This window comes from Choloepus didactylus, chromosome 16 (assembly GCF_015220235.1).
Source record: "Choloepus didactylus isolate mChoDid1 chromosome 16, mChoDid1.pri, whole genome shotgun sequence".
NCBI classification, from domain to species: domain Eukaryota; kingdom Metazoa; phylum Chordata; class Mammalia; order Pilosa; family Megalonychidae; genus Choloepus; species Choloepus didactylus.
In genome coordinates this window covers 27645093-27668982 of record NC_051322.1, presented here as the reverse complement: position 1 = coordinate 27668982, position 23890 = coordinate 27645093, and the positions used below count along the sequence as shown (strand labels likewise).

General features: G+C 34.5%; 1 protein-coding gene across 4 annotated transcripts in view; it reads left to right on the top strand.

The window, feature by feature from the left end:
- Positions 1-23890, top strand: part of DCC (DCC netrin 1 receptor) — a 1223099-nt gene that overhangs the window by 500254 nt on the left and 698955 nt on the right. For all 4 annotated transcript variants that reach the window (XM_037805818.1, XM_037805817.1, XM_037805816.1 and 1 more), the window contains exons 3-4: positions 3837-4121; positions 23203-23353. In XM_037805818.1, the coding sequence (XP_037661746.1) occupies positions 3837-4121; positions 23203-23353 (436 nt within the window). The remainder of the gene's footprint in view (positions 1-3836; positions 4122-23202; positions 23354-23890) is intronic.

Sequence of the window (23890 nt, the reverse complement as noted above, 5' to 3'; positions counted from 1 at the left end):
TGACAGGCATTCAGATATAAAATAAATGAATTGGTCGTCCCCAGTGCTTGTGAGAATATCAGGAATTCCCAGGTGGGGAAGTTTAATATTTTCACATTTTCCCCCAGTCCCTCAATGGAGCTTTTCAAATGCTTTTTTATTCTCTGCCCAAGTAACTGTGGGATGTATTGGGGCTTCACATTAACCTATACAAACCAACAAGATCACACTCCCTATTCAGGGTTCCATGTAACTATGGTGTTCGAATAAACTGGCCATACAAATTAAATTGGATAGTGTGCTACAGAAGATATAAATTTAGCACAACATAAACATCTCTTCCTTTGGTCTCACACAGAAGCTGAAGTTTTAAAACATAGTCAATATCATCCTTTACCCTTTAGTCTGATTTGCCTTAGTTCTAACCAGATCACCTTCAATGATATCTTTAATTGAAGTCTGATCTCTTTTTTCAGCTTAACAGTTGCTGTATAGGGTAGTACTCACTTCATAGCTGCAAAACTCTAGCTCTGAGTCTCAGGTGTCACACAGCTACCCAAATTCCAGGGAATGACCTGGTTGTACACAAAGAGCCCAGCATCTCAGAATTTAGAAATAACCATAACAACTCAGAAATAGTTGTGACTGCTGTAAGAGCTTACAATCAAGGAACCTTTATAATAAGCCTTCCCCTGATAACCTAGGCTCTCAAATTCAGTTCTCAGAGTTTGTACTTACATATAGTCCACATTAGTGAGGAGTTATAATATTAGTCTTTTTTTCTGACTTCACTCAACATAGTTTCCTCAAGGTTCATTCCTCTAGCTGCATGTCTCACAACTTCATTCCTTCTTGCAGCTGATGAATATTCCATTGCATGCATACACCACAGTTCGCCCTTCTGTTCTTCAGTCAGTTACCCTTAGACCACCTCCATACATTGTGAATTGTGAATACTGCCACCACAGACACCAGTGTGCAAACATCCACTCGTGTCCCCACTCTCAGTTCTTCCAAGTATACACCCAATAACAGGGTTGCAGGACCTTATGGCAACCCCATACTTAGCTTCCTGTGGAACCACCACACTGCCCTCCAGATGGGCTGCACCATTCTACTTCCCCACCAACAGTGATTAGGTACATCCTTCTCTCCACATTTTCTCAGTACTTGTATCTTTCTGTTTATTTTTCAGTTTTATTTACACACCATATAATCCATCCTAAGTAAACAATCAGTGATTCCTTTATAAACACATAGATATATATTCTCCTCCACAATCTATATGAGGACATTTCTATTTCTTCCACAAAGAAAGAAGAAGAGTGGAAAAAATGAAGATTAAAAAATAAAATATAATACTATAAAAAGGAGAAACAACACCACCACCAAGAATCCCATACCCCTCCCTTATATCCCCCTTTTATTGACATTTAGTTCTTGTATATTGCCTTCATTACATTTCATAGAACTATATTACAATGTTACTGTTAACTGTAGACTCTAATTTGCGTTGATTGTATTTGTCCATGTACCATCCCATTTTTAACACCTTGCAATGTTAACATTCATTTGTTCTCCTTCATGTAAAAACATTAGTATATCTGTATATTTAATCACCATCATTGTCCACTCTAGGTTTCACTAAATTATACAGTCTCAGTCCAGTCTTTATCTTCTGTCTTTCCTTCTAGTGTCATACATGCCCCTAGCCTTCCTCTTTCAAGCCTAATGTAGGTTCTTTTGAATAGACTCAAAATATACACTACAAACAGACTACAAATTGGACTTTGAACAATGAGTCAGGGTCTAAGTTAACTGGTTCCTTTTGATGAGCCCAGTGGTAGGCCTGGCACCATTACATTTTAATTCTTCTGGCTGATAAATAAATGAGAAGAATGGAATTAGGCAAGATACATGTGTAGTGTTGAGATCAACAGGTAGCTCCATGGATCTCAATTCTAGAACCTTTATGTAGAAACTAGATGAGTAATTTTATTACCTTTTTGTGCAGGATTCAGTTCAATCAATAAATTAATATTCACATCAATATTAAGGTTTCTGCATGTTCTAACGTTAATCATTCTTACTAAACAACAACAATCAAAATATAATCTCCAGGATTGTGGGTCTGTTTATGTGGGCATGACTATAATGAGTGGTAGCCTTTGGCAGCTTATGAATCTTCCGTATGTGACCTTGTTGTAATTTCCTATGTTTCATGGATTCAGTTATCTTATGGTCCACTCAGACTCTAATCCCTGAAAGGGACCTGAAATGTCAACTTTCTCCTGAGAAAGTAGTCTTCTCTACAACATTTCTGGTTGTCTCCCTTATTAAAGTATCCTTTGGCACCAGCCATTTTACTTTTGACCTTTTGACCTAGTAAAATTTTGATCAGATCATAGGGAAAATTAGGTTTGTGAGAATTAATAGAGCCCAAATAAAGCTAATGATAGTTAAAACTAAACACAATAGTATTTGTTATTGACTAAGCATTGATGGAAAAATCAAAACTTCTTGACAGAATTTAAACCCAGACCTAGGAAATTTTAACTTAGCAAAAAAAAAAATCTATAAAATAAAAGTCACAGTAATATGAACTATGATCAGTAAAATTTGATGTGAAACACAAATTGATGAATCAATCAAACTTTATTGTAAAATTTCCATGCAATGAAAACATTAAATGTAATGTTAAACTACATGTTAAATGTTAAATGTAAAATTAAAAAAAAAGAATATAGAAATATTGAAATATAACTGATAATTAGAACATGAATCAAGGAATTAAAATTATTTGATTAACTCTAGAAAATAAAGGTGCCAATAATCTATCAATGGTAATACATTACCTAAAAATATTTTTTATTTATTATCATAAACAAAAAGATTGTCATGAAGCGTTAGTATCACACATGCCTTCCTGTTCAAAAGAAGGGGTTCAAAAGGCAAAGATCAAACTTCTCATGTACATTATAATGATGGAGGAAGCTTTTTTCTTACTGTGCTTATTATGTTCAATGATGGCCAGTTCTTTCTTTTCTTTTTTCCCTACATTTATTTAGCAATACATATGAACATCCAGTATCACATAAGTTATTCCATTTAAACATCATAGTGATTTTGTGAGTTAGCCATCAACCCACTTTATGGATCAAAGAGATGAAAGAAGTTCCCAAAGGAATCATACCTAGTGGGTGGCACAGCCAGGGTGGAAGCACAGGTTATTCTAATTTCAATATGCTATCTCATAATCATATCTGGCAAACACTAATTCACATTTACTTTAAGCAGTCAACCCATAAAAGATTGTTCTCTGTTACTATCATTGGTGGTTGACATAACCCATGTTTCTGGAAATCACTCTAGGTTATACCATATGGTGAGTCCTTCATGAATGCCTATGGCCTCATATTTGTTTGTCCAAAGTCAGGTAATGGAAGGAGAATAAGATCAGGATTCAAAAGAACCAGGTCCCATTTGCAGGACTGCCACATAACAACTGTGCAACCATGTATAAGGAATTTGACTTCTCTGAGTTTCATTTTCCTCATCTATAGAATGAGAATGATCTTGTCTGTTCTGTTTATTTTACAGGATTGTTTTATAACAGATGATTACAAATAAGTAAGCATCTAGAGATGAATAGCACCATTGTTATCATATTTTATCTACAGAATCTATCTTATTATCAAACTCAAATGTGGAAAAATGTGAAGAGCAAATGAGATGAGATTTGAGAAAATACTTTATAAAATACAATGTGCTATAAAAATAGAAGTTGTGGTTGATTTTATTGGTGATTACTGTGCCTATTTGAAAGTTTTACCTTCTCATCTTTGTTTTCCCTCCAGGACCCCTGAGGTTCCTTTCCCAGACAGAATCTGTCACAGCCTTCATGGGTGATACAGTGCTACTCAAGTGTGAAGTCATCGGGGAGCCCATGCCAACAATACACTGGCAGAAGAACCAGCAGGACATGACTCCGAGTCCAGGTGACTCCCGGGTGGTAGTCTTGCCCTCTGGAGCATTACAGATCAGCAGACTTCAACCCGGAGATATCGGAATCTATCGCTGCTTAGCCCGGAATCCAGCCAGCTCAAGAACCGGAAACGAAGCAGAAGTCAGAATTTTGTCAGGTATTACAGTGCTTTTCATTCCCTTTGGAATGAAATTGTCTGGCATAGTTCAAACCATAATTTACCTTTCACAATTTGTAATTGTTTTGTGTTCTGTATTGTTTATTGGGTTTTGTTTTATATTATTTTTTCTTTCTCACTGAAGCATTAGATGAAGGTATGCCAAAAGCTTCTCTTAGTTTTCCATCTCTTGTAGTTGAATTTTCTAGAAAAAAGATACCGCTGTTTCCATTTGGTCTCATTCATTCATTCACTCTTTCTTTTGGTATGCAAAGCCCATTGCTAAGCACTTTTTATGCATTATTTAATTTTCCTCTGATAATAAGTATAAGAGATAATTATTATCATTTCTGCTTTAAAGGATAAAAGTGAGCCTTAGAGAGGTTAAGAACTTTCCCCAGGTTAATATTGAATTTTCATTTATTCATTCATTTGCTCAATCATTTCTATGAAGAATTGAGCTATGTACTAGGGATATGGCATGGCCAAGACTGACACAGAGCCTGACCTCATATTAGTCTGGGTGAACTACATAATTACTAAAGTGTCTTGATATCATTAGTAAGGAAATTACTTTTTCTCCATCTCTCATTCCCTTTCTCTTCTCTGACAAAATCACTAGGACTCTGAGTTCACTTTCCTCTCCTAATTATGGAGACGTAGAATTGGATGTTCTCTAAGATCTCTTCTCTTCCAAAAACTGCTTTCTTGTATCTTATTTCTGTCTAATATCTACTTTATTATTTAGTCTCACTTGTGGGACTTAAATTCACTTGTGGAAACTGCAAAAATGTATCCACACTTACTTGAGTAATTGTGACAGACTCCCTTTCAAAGTATTGATGTCTCCTGTCTCTGTCCTCCAACTACATGAAATTATCACAATTGCTTCTGTTCTGTAGAGCGAAATATTCCTAAGTCATTCCAAAAGCAAACTGGCAATTTGATTGGAAGTTTCCAGGTACTCTATAAGGAGATCTCTATGACCTCTCCTAACTACTTTTATATTTTGTCTTCCGTTAGGCACCAGAATACTGACTTAAATGTGTCAATTGCTGCAATCTGTCCACCATGCAGTGAAATATGTATATGTCGTATTTGTTCCCAACACATAGGTGCATTTATTTAGGCATCCATTACATATGCAGCAAATTGAAATATTTTATTCACATTTCCTTAATAATGTATCTCTTAAGTCAACCGAAGTTTAGGTAAGCCACTTAGAAAATTGGCAAGAACATGTTTGACTACCTGAATAAGACTGAGGGGTCTGTTTTTCAGTAGTATTAAGGAATAAAGTTGGATTCATTAAATATTAAATCTGAAATGGAAAGTTTTGAAAGACACAGAGACATAATCATCAAATCACCATTTACCTTTATTTTTACCATTGTAAAAATGTTTGCATTGTAACCCATGGAGAATTATTTAAAGATAATTTTCATACTGTTAATTTGGCTAAAACTAAGAATGTGATGATATACTTTGGAGGTATGTGGATATTTCTTACCTTAATAGAAACTGAAGTTTTTTGAAAATAATATGTCCAATGAGAATTTTTATCTAAGTTCTATGAATTTCAGTAAAAACTTCTAAGAGGAATTATAAGTTTAGGTAATGAAGGGGATTGAATGATGTCCCCCACAAAAGTCATGTTTAGGTCTTAACCCCTGATCCTTGGGTTTGAACCATATGTATACAGAACTTTTGAAGATGTTATTATTAGTGCAGCTGTGCCCAAACTGAATGAGAGTGGGCCTCAATCCAATGTATGGCTGAAGTCCTTGTGAACAAAGGAAACTGAACCAAGAAATAAAAATCCAGAGAGAAACCAGAAGTCTGAAGCAACCCAGATGAGAAAGGAGAGCACATCACCATATGATGGGAAAGTCAAACAACCCAAGGATCCCAGGGGCAAGAAGCCTTCTAGCCTCTGAAGCCATGAGCCAATAAATTCCTGTGGTTAAGCCAACTCATTGTGTGGTATTTATCACAACATCCTGGAAACTGATAGGTAGTAAGAACTTTCACACACACATACACAAACACACACAGAAATAATTGTCACTCTTGATCAAACATGTTTCGTATGCTATTTCCCACATAAAGAACTTCCTAAAGGAGTACATTTGTAAGTTTGAAAGTTGATTTAGAGGTCAAATATACAACTCCACAACAAGTTACAAGATTGCATGAGTGAGAGAATGAATGAGAGAATGAATGACTGAATGGTCAATCACTGCTTCTCTTAGTTTCTACTTACATTTCTGGTTCTCTCTTTTTAAAAACCTTGTTAATTCTTTAAGAATCAATTGCCACTTCCTATAAGTACCAACTGGGGGAGCAATAAATGTATATGCCTTATGTAATATGCATTTGTCCATGCTTTATTCTAATGTTTCATTAATTGAGGGGAAGATATAATCAATTAAAATAGAAACCCGTCATATTATTTACATGATGTGGGAACATTATAAGTAGTATCAGAATGGCTAACACTCTTCCGAAAATTCCTTCATGATCATTCAAGTACCATGCTGACTAGTAAATATATTTATTTTTTGCTTTAGCTTGAAATATAATTTGAGGTTTTGGAATTTGGCCAGACACTTGTCTTTTTAATTAAAAAAAAATTGTGTTTGTGTTTCCATGTTTATAATCACCTAGTTCTACCTAATCTTTGGTTTAATATACTTAGTCAAGTCTGTGTGAAATAAATTTCAAGCTTTCCATTTTATATATTAGGCATCTAATAGCATAAAGTAACAGATCTATTAGTTTCACGTGTTTATCATTCAAATAGTTTTAAAATGTTGTGTTCAAAAAAGTTTATTCAATAAACTTTTAAGTGAATCATGTATAACTGCCATTGCACTGCTTGCTAGGAATACAGAGTTGCAGCTCTGGGCCCTAAACACCTTCATATTCTAATAGAAGAAACAGATAAAGCAACTGGTTGTGCTGTGAAAGAAAACACAGAGGGCAATTACAGTGCGCAAAAGAGAAATACCAATGTGGCAATCTTGAAGGGAAAGTAGTAGTTAGGCAAATAGAAGTATACACCAGGAAAAAAGGGAGCATAAGCAAAGGAGAGAGGAGAGAGAGAAGGAGAGAAGGAGAGAAGCCTTCCTTTCAGGGGAATTGCACACACTTCTGTCTGACTGAATCATAGGGGCATGGAGAGTTGGACAGGGACAAACTAGAAAGAAGGAAGATTAACTAGAGGGACAGAAGATTAGGTCGAATGCTGCTGCACTAATCTGGAGAGAATTGACCAAAAGCTGCTACTAAGGCAGCATCAGAGGGGATTCAGAAATGAAGATGGGATGGGAAGATACTCAGGACACGTTGTAGAAACAGATCAGATATGGCTTATGAGTGAAGGGATGGAGTCCTGGCTTAGTCAAAGCCAGGTCATGGCCCTTTTCACTGAGATGGGGAATGGGATGGGAGTGTAATTGTGTTAAAAATAAAGTATAGCCTTTTTAAAGATATTTTTATTTATGTTTTATATTTTCCACATTAAAAGAATTATTTATTTCATCAGAGGTAGGAAAATTGATAAATAATTTGTTGATTGCTTTAAGACAAAAATTAATTCTTGCTTATGAGGAATTATACATTTTTAACAGAATAACTTATCAGTTAACTGTTGTGAAATATCAATACCTAAACACTAAGGGAGAGTTGAGATTTTAAGAATTTCTTACTTTATATTTTGGAGAATATAAGATGAATTGATGTGCCTGTTGTGGTTGTTAAGTCCACTTTATTTAGCTCTCATGAAGTCTGAGTGCCAAGCAGTAGATTGAATTGCTAAATTATAAATCTGCTTTAGGCATTAGGTTGAATGAAATAACTGGCCCATACATTACACATCTTATTTCAGTTTTCTTAATGGCCTCATCGAATTGATCAATTGGTAATTCAATCTATTGTTCATTCTTTTAACTACAATTAGATGACTCTGGGCTTAGCATAGACCTGATCTAAATCTGTACAACTCAAGACATTGGCTTTTAATATAATAAATTGAAAAAAATATATTTTGAATAATTTTACTCTATAATATTTATTTTACTGGAATACATTTAACAGAACCCTTTCCAACATTCACAATTATTTAAAAAGTAAATGTGTTTTTCATTTTTAAACAAATAGTTTCAGGATTTTATTCATCACTAAGAATTTATTGTTAACTCAATGGATGCAGTAAACTTTTTAGTTTGACTAAATAGTATTTACATTTCAAAATGAGATTAAGTTTTCCCACCATTTCTACAGAGTAATTATCTGTAGGGGATAACAAATGAGATACTTTCCTTTCTTTTTAATTTACCATCAAGCCAGACAGTTGATCTGACTAACATAGGGCAGTTAAGAATAACGTCAGGTAAACAAATTTAGTTCTAAAAGAACACAGACAAGGAATGAATCGATTCTAGTGGAGATTTTTTTTAAAGTCTTCACAGAGATGATTACTTTTCTAGATCATCAGGGGAGAACCATTTGTGGAGTGATAGCAGCAAATGGGGAGCTTGGAAGAAGTTGGACCCACCTTAAGGAGAATCTCATGTTTAGGAATTTACAATTGATTCTATTAACTTTATTGATTATTGAGAATCCATAAAGGATTTTGAGCAATGGATACACAGAGAAATACAAATGAGAAAGTAAGAGCAGAACAGATAAATGTATTACCTGGTATTATTGTCTAATACTTAATGCCTTTTTGCATTGAAGAATCCTTTCATAGTTTGTTTCTCTTTTTAGGCTAATTTAGAATAAAATTATATCCTATTTCATACTATAAGCAGGACACTTATTTTTAGCCTTTCATGGATTTAAGTTGGATAAAATGGTTTCTCATGTCTATCTTATGTGTAATTTTAAAAGTATGAGGTATGAGATAATATTATATTGAAACATGTGAAGTCTACATTTACTAGATATAATATCAAATTCAATCCAGATTGCATGAAAGGATCTATATATAGATATCACAAGCTATTTCTATGGATTCTTCTCATTTAGAGTTATTATCTATCAATTAATATATATTTAAACTTCTCAATTTGAACTAGCCTTTTAATAAGTAGCTAAGAGCATGATACCAGACTGACAAAGTGGAAACCATTTACTAGCTTTGAAACTTTGGGCAAATGACCTAATCTCTTTTAAATCTTAATTTCCTAATCTTGAAAAATGCAAAGGATAATAGCATAAATGCCATGGGGTAGGTGTAAGACAAATTTAGCTGGCCACGTACAAGTCCTCAATAGCTATTATTTTTGGCATTTTAGAGATTCTTGTCTTAATCTGATTCTCATCTCAAGATTATTCATTTGATAATGAATTAGCTGATTTTTTTCTGAATTATCTAAATATTCATTTGTCTACTGTTTGTTAATTGCTCATATTTTATGCTGTTTATTAATAGTACTGTCTCATTTCTGCATTTCCTTTTCACCTTGATAGACACCAGCGTCTCCTGCAACTGTATCCTCTCTGGTAACTCAATCGCTCCATGATTTTCACTCTTAACTTTTAAGTCAACATAGTTTCTTTTGCTGTAGGAAACTGTACAAGAGGCACTGAGTTAGAAATAGGAGTAAGAGGATAAATAAAGATTCTAGTATTTGATCTTTGTTAGCTATTAGCAATTTATTTAATCCTCTATAATCCTTAGTTTTCTTATCTGTTAAGAGGTTGGACTAGATCAGCCTTTCCCAATCTTATACTACCCAAGGATCTTGTTTATTATTTCACTCCACATTCAGTGCTGCTCTGACTTTATAATCCCAGTGATTTAAGAGTTCAATTTTGCCAGGCAAACTCTATCTATCAAAAATCACAAGGCCCTGCTGTAACATACTTGGGTGTCAGAAATCAAAGTCATAATATATTGGATTCTTCTATTTTTAGATTAAAATTTAGAAAGTAGTTTTAAGTTGGTCCATGGTTTCACAACAAGCACACCAAAAGAAGATAGTTCACCTTTTATTGTATACAACTGACCAAGTGACACATCACTGTGTGCCTAATTTCCACCCCAGACCAGATGATAACTTATGCCTGCTTTGTTTGGGAACCAGCGCTGGGCAGAACATAGGAATCAATGGACAAAATTGTTACATTGGAATTAGTGTTATTGTAGATCATGGTATCATGGGATTTTACCATAAATCCATTACTGTTTTCCCTTTTTATTAAAGTCTTTTGTAACTGCTAGTCAGGTCTTTTAACCAACACAAGAGAACTGAGATAGCCAGTGTTTCATATGGAATTTAAAAAATTCCATTCAGAAGCAAAGAGCCCTAGTATGTTAGTAAGCCTAAGCTGACTTACTGTAGGTAAACAGAAATTTTCTGTTTGGTTTTTGAACTTGTTAAAAAAATAATTCTTAATCTCTGTGTGAAGTTTTTGAGGATATTAACAAGACCCAGGGTTCCAAGTCTAGAACTAAAATACTAGGGGACCAGATATATTTTTTTTCCCGTATCTTTCATTCTAACGTCACCAGTGATCTCCCTCGCAGGAAATCTACTTGTTTTCTATTTTCATTCTTGATCTTGAGTGATTTAGAAATTGATTATGCTATCTCCTCAGCTCCCATTCTTGGAAAGATTACTATTTCAAATAACGTTAACAGCAAAATCAATATACTCTGGACTGCCCTTCACTTAGAAGAACAAGGATTTCTTGAAAAGGACAGAACCTGTCTTTTCCCAAGAGTCTGCTGGGACCAACATATGGCCAGTTCTGCATTCACGAGGAATAAGGCATTTAGGAGCCTTGGGTAGGTAGACTGCAGGGTCGGGCAGTCTCCTGGCTCACACACAAATTAAAAGCTTCTCATGAGGGTGTGTGGAAACCAAACCTATAACCCAGGAGTGTAAAGGTCATAAGAAGTAGGAAAAGACCATTACATTTTCCTTCTCTGTTCCTGTTTGACATAAATTTATTCCTGGAAAATAAAAAACAGACATACTTAGTTACGAGTTTTGGCGACACCTCTATTGATTCAACATTGGCCAAGTAGGAAATAATCAAAATATACATTTTTAAATAATAAATCCCATTACTTTGGGGGGGAAGTTTTAGCTGGTGCTCTATGCATGTATATAAATTATGAAGATTTCTGGATTCCCTAAACTAATTTTGACACATTATAATGGCAACATTTGTTTTCTGGGATTTGACTGTCAGCTGCAAAATAAAAAGTTAATCATCCTATAAATGAAACATCGCTTCCTTCAGACCTGCTACAAAATGAAACTGATAGACTCAAAATGTGCCTGTGAGACAGAAGGGATACGGGCATATGCCAGTGATAAGAATAGACACTCCTCTTTCTTCCTCCAAACTATAACCACAAATAGCAGTATGTGTGTGTACATGGAGAAGGAAAGAGGAAATATGAACAGATGTAGGAATATTTACAGGAAAGGAATGTCATTTTTAGTAACAAATTGGTATAAATGAGGAAGAAAAGTAATAGAATCATGAAGAGATAATAATAGGTACTGAGAAATGGTTCCCTTCTCTTTTTCTGTTAAAGCTAATTGGCTTATGGCCAGAATGGAGCTTTTCATTTTTTATAAACTAAATTCTGATTCCTGAAACAAGTCTGGAATATTCTGTTTTTTCAATAAATGACATTATAAACACAGAGTTAAGGGGCATTTCATGGAATTGTCCTCTTAGAACACATTACTGTACCTACTGGTATTGGAAGACACGTAGAGCCTGCTGAATTTCCTAAAACAGAACTAGGTGGGGAATGGCAAAAGAACCAGCAGGTGAACAGTAGGTTAGCTTGAAATTGAGGATTCAGAAAGAAGAAACTAGCTCTGAAGTTAAATTAATTTGTAACTCTTATACCTGGGAAGAAATCAAAGAGAACACCCCTTGGGAGCCTGCAGTGCCCTTTCATTTCCAATTGGAAAAATGTTTGCTATTCTATTGAACCAGGAATTTAATAAAGAAAACCAAGGGTTACACAATGAGAGAAACCAATTTTGCATTTAGAAAGCATAAAAATTAAAAGCAACTAGTAGTAATTTTGAGGAAGACAATTATTAAGTTGCAAAACCCGGTATTTTTTCCTTATTGACATAGATGCCAGCATCTGTAATTTAATCATCCATGCCTCAGTTGCTCTTTAGACTCAGCCATGTAAGTTTAGCTTTCAGGCTCCTGAATCACACTTTATAAAAATTGTCCTATTACAGGAAAGCCTTTGCCTTTGCAGTGTGAGCATGCTTTCCAGTTTGCCCAGGGTAGTCCTAATCACACTCGTCCAATAATAATAGTAAGCAGAGTTCCTTTTCACTCTAAAATTTGTCCCAGTTTAGATAATTAATATCTTCACTGTCATCATACCATGAAGGAAGGCACACTTACGTGGCTTCTGAGGCATTTGGGGAAAACTGTGAAAATGAAAGTCAAATCTAGTTCCCAGATGGCCTTACAGTCTCAGTTAACTTGGCCAGAGTCACATCTAGTAAAGTCTTTTTGGGAAATACTGCTAGGTAGAAAATACTCTATTGTCGCTAGTACCCCTTCTTCACTCCCCTTTATGGCCCCTGAAGACAGACGACTTTTTATTTTTGAATATGTCAAATGTAGGTAAATGTCAGGTTACATGATCTGAGATGCTCCTTGAGTTTTAATACTTTATTACTGATAGAAAAACAATTGGAAATATTAAAGTTTCACACAGCCTTCCCAAATGCAAAGAATAATAACCACAATAATGAAAATTAAAAATAGGAAGAATAAAAAGAAAGGAAAAGAAGAAGAAGAAAGAAAAGGAGAAGAAGCAAAAGATGAGGAGGAAGAAGTAGAGGAGGAAGAAGGGATTTAACAATTTTTATATGAAAAATGCTAAACTGTTCCCATGATGAGAGCAATTGGGCTTCCTGGGTATTTTAGAAGAATGACTGATTGGTTGAGACTGTTTACATCGTTTCTCAAAGTATGGTCCATGGACCTTTGAGTTTCTTGAAATGATTTCAATGAATCTGTGAGGTCAAAACTCTTACCATACTATGTCATTTGTATTTTTCACTGGGTTGATGTAAGAATGTCAATGAGGCAGGAAAATAAAAAAAATATATTATTTTTAATATGACATGGCACAAATGTTCATTGATATGTCTGATTCCATATTCCCACTAACTTTTAAGAAATTATTTATTGTTTTGGTGTATTATTAAAGAATATATCTACAATTATCTGAAAATGCTATTAAAATACTACTTTTTCCAAATACGTATTTGTGTGAAGTCATATTTTTTTCATATACTTCTAACACAGCAATGTATCAGAACAAAGCAAATGTAGAAAGGGGTGTAAGAAACCAATCATCTTCTATTAAACAGCTCATTAAATATGTTTACAAAAATCTAAAGCATTACCACTGTTCTCACTATATATTTTTGGAAAATATAGTAATTTTTAAAATATATTATTTTTGGTAACATGTCAATAAATATTTAATAAATAAATAAAAAGTCCAATTACGATCTATCAGCTTTGATTGCTAACATGGTAAATATCTAGAGATATTATCTACATAAACACAAGCTCTTTGGGATACTCAATCATTTTTGAAAATGGATAGAATTCCTGAAAGTGTATAATTTGAGATCCACTGGTCTACTGTCATTATTCTTTTTCTTAATGATTGTGTATCGGTCCTCCTAATTAAGCTAAAATTTCTCATAAAAAATTAAAAAGGAAAGGAGGAGAGGAATTAAAGGATAAGGAAAGTCAAGGTGTTGCCATATGGTGGTTCTTTAATGCAGTCTGTGTAGTCAGGGATCATTATCACTGTAATGTCTATTTTCCTTTTCCTTTTGTTTACATATTACCCTCTTGCTCTTTGAGGAAACTTTGCTGTGCCACCACCAGGATGACCAGAAGATCAAGTCAAACAATCAGGCTAACATGTTCTCACCAACAAGAAAGAGTTAAACTGGATTTTTGTCCATGCAAATCATGGTGGCTTATAATCAGTTTAGAAAAATGGTTGTGTAGTTTTGTGCATTTGCTTCCGTAAGTGTCAGATTAAAGAGGTCTGCATTTTGTGGTTTCTAATATAAAAATTAGCCATTAGAAAAAAATATCAGTTTTTGCTGATTTTATTGTAAGATTTGTTAAATATGTTTTCTAGAATCCACACTTTCATTTTCCTCCAATATATTTTATTGTGAAATATACATAAAATTATGTGAAACATATGTCCGGTTTAAATAGTAAAAATAAAATGATTATTTGTGTACCTATCAACCAACTGATGACATAGATCATTACAAGCTTGCATTTTTATGCCATTTCTTGTGATTAAAATATGTTCATTAATTCACTGGAAAAAATTGTTATGTGCTATTAACTAAATAACTCCATTTGGGTCTGAATAATCAGTGCTTATATATGAAAATGTAAATGATTTCTATCAGTAATTAATGATTTCTGTATAGTTTCATTAAAATCAATTTAGTCAACAAGGGTCATGACCTAGAATTTCAAATGCATACCTCCCAGAGCTATTATGGACCCTAGAGGAAAATTTAATTTGCTTTTAAATATTTGCTTTGAGCTATAGTTATCTACTTTCATGATTTCTTTGCTTCTACTGTACAGTTTCTATGTACTTTGCAACAGTAGAGTTTAAAATAACTTCATTCTAAAAATATCTACTCTTTCTAAAACCTTAAGAAAATACAGACAAATCCAAAGATGAAAATAAAAATCATCATAATTCCAAAGTTAACCTTGGTATTTGTATCTACATCCAACCCTTTTTTAAAATATATAGAAATATATTTTCCTAATCTTCCTCTAAGAATCACATTTTAAAGGAGAAATGTAAGGTGGGTATCATGTTTAGTAATGCCTCCACAAATAGCTAAATTCACCCTAGCAGTCCAAAAACTGAAATTAGAGATCAAACCAACAAAAAGGTTACATGGTATTTTAAGTTGATTGGATATTTTATTAGTTTTCTTTCCTTCATGTGTATATTTCAGTTATCTATTGCTGTGTAACTGAGAACTCCAAAATTTAATGACTTAAAACAGTAGTAATTTATTCTCTCTTAAAATTCTGTGCTTTAGCTCAGTAGTTTCTCTGCTCCTTTTACTTGGGCTCACTCATGTGCATTTGGCTGATAGCTTTCCTCACCTGACTGGCAGCTGGTGCTGGCTGGTGGCTGGGGGCCTCAGTTCCGCTCTGTGTGTCTTCTCATTTTCCAGTCTTCTAGTCTCAAATGGTGGTCTCAGGAAGAGCAAAGGCCTTGGCTCCAGACAACTCCCACCACAATCTATTGGTCAAAGCAAGATATACTGCCAGGCCAGATTTCAAGTGTAAGGAAACAGAACTCCACCTCTGAACTGGAGGAGCGTCATACAATTTGTGATCATAGTTAATTTACCACAGTGATGTAGAAATATATGAGCAATTTACTATTAAAGAAATTTTCTATTAGCTTTCTTTGGAATTTCTATGATAATAAAATTTATTGGATTAGGTACAGAGAAATATCCTGGGGGGAGGGAGGGATGAAACCAACTTCTTTGCCAAAAGCTGACATTTTTCACAGACATGATTGAGGATGCAAACTCAAATGCCTAGAGGGCCACAACGGTGATATTCATAACTAAAAGGGGCCAGGTACAGACGGAGGTAATCTAGGAAAGATAGGATCTATCTAAAAATGTGGTTGCAGATGGCATTTTTGTGGCAATATGAGTCCACTCGTACTGCTCTTTCAAGAGATAACAGAAATCATGATTTTTACCTGAAATCTTCCAATTTTAAGAATGGCCAAACAAAATATGCCTACAATCAAGATTCAGCCCAAAGACCACTATCTATTTCAACCTCTGTTTTATATGAATTTGAAAATTCCTCAAATGATATAGATTTGTTAAATATACACAAGATGTTAAATTTGTGGCTATTATGAATCAAATTATCTTGTTTTCTATTCATGGCTGAGACCCAGGATTATCATGGCACTGCAGAAAATTGTTTTATTAAGTTTTTAAGGATATGTTTCTTTCTTTCCAGAAGAGCATGAAGCAACTTAAAAACTAAAACAAAATTTTAAAAGAGGGCATTTGTGCCAGTTTGAATGTATTATGTCCCCCCAAACGCCATTATCTTTGATGTAATCTTGTGTGGGCAGACCTATCAGTGTTAATTAGATTGTAATTCTTTGAGTGTTTCCATGGAAATGTGCCCCACCCAACTATGGGTGATGACCCTGATTGGATAATTTCCATGGAGGTGTTAGCCCACCCATTGAGGGTGGGTCTAAATTAAATCACTGGAGCCATATAAATGAGCTGACAAACAGAAGGAACTCAGTGCAGCTGAGAGTGACATTTTGAAGAGGAGCTACAGCCAAGAGGGATACTTTGAAGAGTGCACAGAAGCTGAGAGAGTAGCTGCAGATGAGAGACAGTTTGAAGACGGACGTTGAAAGCAGACTCTTGCTCCGGAGAAGCTAGGAGAGGACAAATACCCCAAGTGCAACTAAGAGTGACATTTTTGAGGAACTGCAGCCTAGAGAGGAACATCCTGGGAGAAAGCGATTTTGAAACCAGAACTTTGGAACAGACGCCAGCCACGTGCCTTCCCAGCTAACAGAGGTTTTCTGGACACCACTGACCATCCTCTAGTGAAGGGACCCGATTGCTGATGTGTTACTTTGTTCACTTTATGGCCTTAAGACTGTAACTGTGTAACCAAATAAACCCCCTTTATAAAAGTCAATCCATTTCTGGTGTTTTGCATTCCAGCAGCATTAGCAAACTAGAACAGTATTTTAAAATCAAACAAAACAGATGACTAAAGAAACTACAAGAGCAGTTTTTACCAGACAGTTGAGAAAAATTGATAAGTGCTTTCCAAATTTATCAATTAAGAGGATTCCTTGTTAATGTGTATACTTACACATACATATATAGTTAAACATGCATATATAAGTATATACAAATATATATCTATATCCTTAGATGATTATAATTTGCTCTTTTAAAATATGCATGTCCATATAGATAAACAACAGCAGTAGGTGTGCAAATGGATTCTCAGTTCCCTTGCTATAGCTCCCCACTCCCCAAGAGGACCATGACATGGATTCTTTCTCAACTTTCTTGACAATTAATATTAAAAGAAATTTCCAATTTTAATTCAGATGTGTAAGAGCTTGGAAGTCATTGCTCTCATCCTCATAACAGAAAAAAAGCTGAGCAAAGTGAAAAATCAAAGACTTTTCTTGGATCCATCATAGAATTGAGGTCATAGGGCAAACAACAACTCCAGAAACTGGAGAGACAGGCAAATATTGAGAACTACAGCTGATATCAGAGCAAAAGTCGCTGGAGTCAATAATTGATAGGGACACTTAAACTAACATTGATGAAATGCTGGAGACCAAGTATGAACTATCTTGAGTGCGAGAAACTCCTAGGGGGCACAGTCTTAGGAAGCCCCCAAACACACATGTCTTTTACCTCCAGGATTCCTGCCAAATCTCACAGTGAAGACTGGAGAAAAATCCCCTTGTGCTTCTGGAGATGGTGGCGGTGGGGGGACAGTAATCATTTTGCAATACTCTCAGAACAGTCCTCCATAAAAAGCCCTGCCCTCAAAAGAAACTACTTTATCCTGTCTGATCTGGAAGAAGGGCAACTCTGGCCTGATCCAGACTTCCTATCTCACATAAGAGGAGGATAAGAAAGGGCTGGGAAAATCTTCTGAAGGTCACCAGGAACTCAGGCCTACTGAAAGAGCTGAGGTTTAATATTTAGACTGTAGAATGTTTTTCCTCTCTGATATCTTAGCACCACATCACTGAAGCTTCAGTATTACTATAATGGCTTAAAACTGGGAGAGCTGCAAGACACAGATTCTATTGAAGAAGATGTTCCTAGGGAAACATAAAAATCACAGGGAAGAAAACAGAGAAAGGATAAAACAAACGAACAAGAAAACTTGGGGAAGCTTCTGGCATCTAGAGGTTCAGCAAATCATTCAAGACAGACCAGCTCCCAGTCAGATTAACATAAAACCTCACACTACAAGCCTAATTATCTCAATTCCTATTACCATATAAGTCTTTCCACAAAATATTATAAGGCATGCCAAAAAGCAAGAAAATAATAATCTAAGGGACAAAGCAAGCATCACAACCAGACTCAGATATGGCACAGATTTGGGAATTACCAAATAGGAAATGAAAGTAACTATGATTGATATTTTAAGGGTTCTAATGGAAAAATTAAACAACATTCAAGAATGGACAAATATTGTGACCAAGGAGATGGAAACTTTAAGAAAGGATTAAAAGGAAATAAAAAAGCCACATTGTAACAGAAATGAAGACTGCCTTTGATGGACTCAGTAGTAAATTGGAACTTTAGATGTGAGTGTTATTTTTAGATGTGATTCATTTTAGATGTAAAGGTTCAATGTTCATATCACTTTAGATGTGAATGTTCTAAATAAACGAATTGAAAGGCAGAGACTGTCATACTGGATAAAAACAAAAACAAGATACAACCAACTATATGTTGTCTACTAGAAATGCACTTTAAATATAAAGAAACAGGTAAAAAGTAAATGGGTAGAGAAAGATATACCATGCTCACACAGATCAAAAGAAAGCTGGATTAGCTATAGTAAGTTCAGACAAAGCAGAGTTCATACAAGGAAAATTATCAGGATAAAGAGGAGCATTACATAATGACAAACAGGTCACTTTTCAAAGAAGACAATTGTTAACGTGTACACCTAACAATAAAGCATCAAAATAGTTGAGGCAAAGACTGATAGAGTTTCAAGGAGAGCTAGACAAATCCACTGCTATAGTTGAAGACTTTAATATCCATCTCATAGTTACATATCCAATAGGCAGAAAATGTGTAATGTTATAGTTCAATGGAACAGCACTGTCAGTCAGCTGGATCTAATTGAATACGTCATCCAACAACAGCAGAATACGCATTCTTCTCGAGATCACATGGGACATTTACCAAGATGGACCACATCCTGGGCTATAAAACACACCTTAACAAATGTAAAAGAAGAAAAATCATGCAATGTATGCTCTCAGGCCACAGTGGAATTAAATTAGAATTCAGTTACAAAAGACACTTTTCAAATCCCCATATATTTAGAGATTAAGCAACACATTTCTAAATAACATATGAGTCAAAGGAGAAGTCTCAAGAGAAATAAAAAAAAATTTTGAATTAAACAGAAATAAAAACAAATACCGACATTTATGAGATGCAGCCAAAGCAGTGCTTAGAGGAAAATTTATAGAATTGAATATGTATATTAGAAAAGATGTAAGAATTAAAATCAATCATCTACTAGGTAGTTAGATAAAGAAGAGCATATAAACCCAAGGCAAACAGAAGGGAAAAAAATAATAAAAATCATAGACATAAATATTAAATGCAAAACCATACAACTTCTGGAGCATAGGAAAAAATCTAGGTGACCTTGGATTTGGCAATGAATTTTTAGATACAACACCAAAATTGTGATCCATGAAAGAAAAAATTAGAAGTTGAACTTTATTAAATTTAAAACTTCATCTATGCATTATTATGACTGTTAAGAGAATGAAAAGACAAGCCATCAACTGTGAGAAAATATTTTCAAAACATGTATCTGAAAAAAAGATTTGTGTCCAAAATACACAAAGGCCTCTTAAATCTCAACAATAAGAAAACAACCCATTATAAAAATGGGCAAAAGTTCTAAACAGGCACCTCACCAGAAAAGGTATGCAGATATCAGATAAGCACATGAAAAGATGCTGAAGATATTACATCATTAGGGAATTGCAAATTAAAACAACCATGATATAGCACTATACACCTATAAGAATTGCAAGAATCCAAAAACTGACAATACCAAATGCTGAAGAGGCTGCAGAGCAGAAGGAAATGCTGATTGATCGCTGGCAGGAATGCAAAAAGTTGTAGCCACTTAGGAAAACATTTGCCAGTTTCTTACAAAGCTAAACAGTTTTACCCTATGATCCAGCAATTACGCTCCTAGGTATTTACTCATTTGAGTAGAAAACTTGTGTCCATAAAAATTCTGCCCATGGATGTTTACAGCAGCTTTATTCATAATCACCAAAATCTAGAAGCAAGGAAAATGTCCTTCAATAGGTGAATGGATAAACAAACTGGCACATCCATACAATGATTATTCAGCAATAAAAGGAGATGAGTCACAGCAACAAAAAGATGGAAGAACCTTAAAGGCATACTGCTAAGTAAAAGAAGCCAGTCTGAAAAGGCTAAATACTGTATAATTCCAACTCTATGATGTTCTAGAAACGGCAAAACTATAGAGACAGTGTAGAGGTCAGTGGTTGTCAGGCATTTGGGGTGGGGCAGAAGGGGAGGGATCAATAGGTGAAGCACAAGGAATTTGGGGGGCAGTGGAAAGATTCTGTGTGATACTGTAATGGTGGATGAATAACATGTTTTTGTCAAAAAACATAGAACTGTACAACATGAAGAGTGAATGTTAATGTAAACTATGGACTTTGGTTAATAATAATGTATTGATATTGGTTCTTTAATTGTAACAAATGTACAACACTAATGCAAGCTGGTAAAAACAGGGGAACTGTTTTGGGGAGGTGGGGGAGCTGGTATGTGAGCACTCTCTTTTGTAAATGAAAATTTTAAAATTAATAATTAATAAAAAGATAACCACCTTGTGTTGCATGGTTTTGTTTTCTGATGAAAAGAAAGTATATTAGTTTGAAGTGGATTTTGGCTCTCCCGTAAGTAATAAGTATTATTGTACATTGATCCCAAGTAAAATTTTTTAAAATAGGGGACATTAATTAAATCTTACTTGTTTTCCATGGATAGTACTATAGATGAATATGTAGCTGAAATAGTCCTGCTGAACAGCAGGTGGGGAATGTAAAGCATTCAGATAGATAGGCCTCCAAAATAAAGGAAACTATTTGTAAAGGAACATTTTGAGAACTTGCCTATTTCGGGAATTTAATTTTAAGCAATATTATCTTTCAAACCCTTCTTGTTTGATTTGAAAGTCACTTTCAAGAAGGGAAAGGAACCGTCACCAGCATTTGTTGAAAGTTTTGAAATATTTTTCTGCAATATTGGTTTAATAAGGATTAACACATTTGGAAAATTCATTCAATATTTTCATTGTCAAGAATATTTATGCTACTGTAACAACCAGAAACAGATGTGGGAAGACTGAGAAAGTGTGAATTTTTCTTTTTCCTCACAAAGAGTATTTTAGATTAGAGTTACTATCTCAAATATTAACTTGAGAATTAGTGTTCTTACACTGATCTGTGATCAGCCTTGTGGAATCAGGTCAGGCCAAAGAAGATCAACAGCAAAGTGAAAATCTGTCTCAGATTCCCTCCCACCTTGATCACCAGCGGCCCACACCATGATTAAATTGGATCTAACCTTCCTGAGCAATTTTCCATACACCCCACTCCTAGTTTATAAGATTTTGTTGCCTCATTTTCTTTGCTTCAAGACTTTGCTTTGAGTTTGAAAAATAGCAAATTTCATTCTTATTCCATCTAATGCTTTAGGTTGATCCTTTGTAGAGGGATGTGGGTTTTAAGGCGTACACAGAAACACAGCATCTTATCTTAAATAAATAAACTTTGGATTATGTATCTTAAATAAAAAAATAAATTTTGAATTATGGAAATGTAGTCACCAGATCAGGTCAGAGATTATATTCATGGGTGGGAGGATTTTCTTTAAGTCCACCTAACCATGGTTTAGTGTGTCCTTGGACATTATGAGTGGTTTTATGTAATAAATGGAAGAAAAGCTCTTTTTCCCCAGAGAGCTTTCTTGACAGTGTTGAAACCTATTCTTAAAACTGTGTTTATTTTGGCTTATTCCATCTGATATATTCTCAATGGCTTTGAATCCAATGTTCTAGGTTAAGAATTCTTTATCTAGCAGTATGGATTATTCTTTATCAGTATGGACTCTTTCAGTGACCTCATAGTAAAAATAAATGATACTATATTAGATAGATTCTCTTTCTATTGTAATAGAATTGGTAAATACATCAGGTGGAGTGTAATGAACACTTCATTTATCCGAAGTTTTGGCTCTAGGGGCAAACTCACTCTAGAAGATGTAGTTATGAATTTAAAAAAAAAAAAAAAGATTTAGAAATAGCAAGGCTTCTTGTTCATAAAACAAAACAAAACACTTTAATTATTTAAGTATAACTTCCTTTTTGGAAGAAAGCAGATATTTTCTCAGTACCTGTTTATTATATAACACATTTTCACATTTGTTTATTTAAATTTCCAAGCTGAAGAAACAATAAACAAAGTAGAATAGATACAAGTGACAGGCAAACTGAAAATATAAAAAAAGTTTCAGCTAATAACAAGGGTAGACAGAGAATATAAAACCCGAAAACTTAAATACCTCAGAAAGTTTAAGAAACACTTCTATGTGCTTAATTTCTGAGAATTTCTAATTGCAGTATAGCCTAATTTAATAATTAATATTCTTACGGACCTCCTTGTTTCCTTAAGAATGTATTTAATTATATTAAGTACTCTCTTTTTAAAAATGCTGGCTAGGCTGTACATTTTAGAAGGAATTACATCAGAAATGATTAAAATAAAAATAAATCATGGTGCTTATTGGTTAAAAATGTTACTGATACAGAACATTTACTGACAATGTAGTCTTGTTCTCCAGCTATGACACGTAAACAAGGCCTGTGGCCAACCAGAGTGACCTGTAGCCTCAAGCTTATGCCCCTTGTCTTATGTTATGAGGTTATCAACAGCTCAGAATATTCCAGTATCATAATGCTAGAAACTGAGATGGAAAATATTTCAGGCATTTATTTCACAAGTTTTATTGTCATTTCTCTGTTTTTCTGTTTTTTTCTCCATCCTCTATATCACAGTATCTTCATAAAAAAAAAAAAATTCAAGCTACAGACTTTATTGTTGCAATGTTTTTCACAAGGGGTATGATTCTTTGCTTTCTTTTCGTAGATCCAGGACTGCATAGGCAGCTGTATTTTCTGCAAAGACCATCCAGTGTAGTAGCCATAGAAGGAAAAGATGCTGTCCTGGAGTGTTGTGTTTCTGGCTATCCTCCACCAGGTTTTACCTGGCTAAGAGGAAAAGAAGTCATCCAAATCAGGTATAAATTTACGACTTTCATGAAGCATATGGTATTGTATATAATTTTCTAATTTGATGTTAATACCCAGAAATATTAGGTATTTTCATGATATTTGTATACTTTTCACATTTTTTGGCATTATACAGGATATGAAATACATTTAGCAACTTGGTTGAGTGGAGGAAATAGTCAAAATACGTGAGAACAATTCTAAAAGGGAGTTTTGAAAGCCAGCATTGCTATGGAAATGGTTCTGCCCAAAATTGTCTTCAGCAAAGGTGCTTTGGGGGATTTCATCTCAAGGGTGTGGAATAGATAGTGAAAATTAAAAACAAACAAACAAACAAACAAACCCACAAACAAAAAAACAAGATACTCTGACTTCAAATAGGTAGCATATAATTATGGGCTCTGTGCATTTTTTAGCCTGAATTGTACCTCTTACCATTCTAACTATAACAAATATATATGATCAGGCAGGAGGCCTTATTCACACAGCTGGCTATGAATCACAAGGACAGGCACAGTGAGAAAGCAGACCCTTTAGAGAATGGA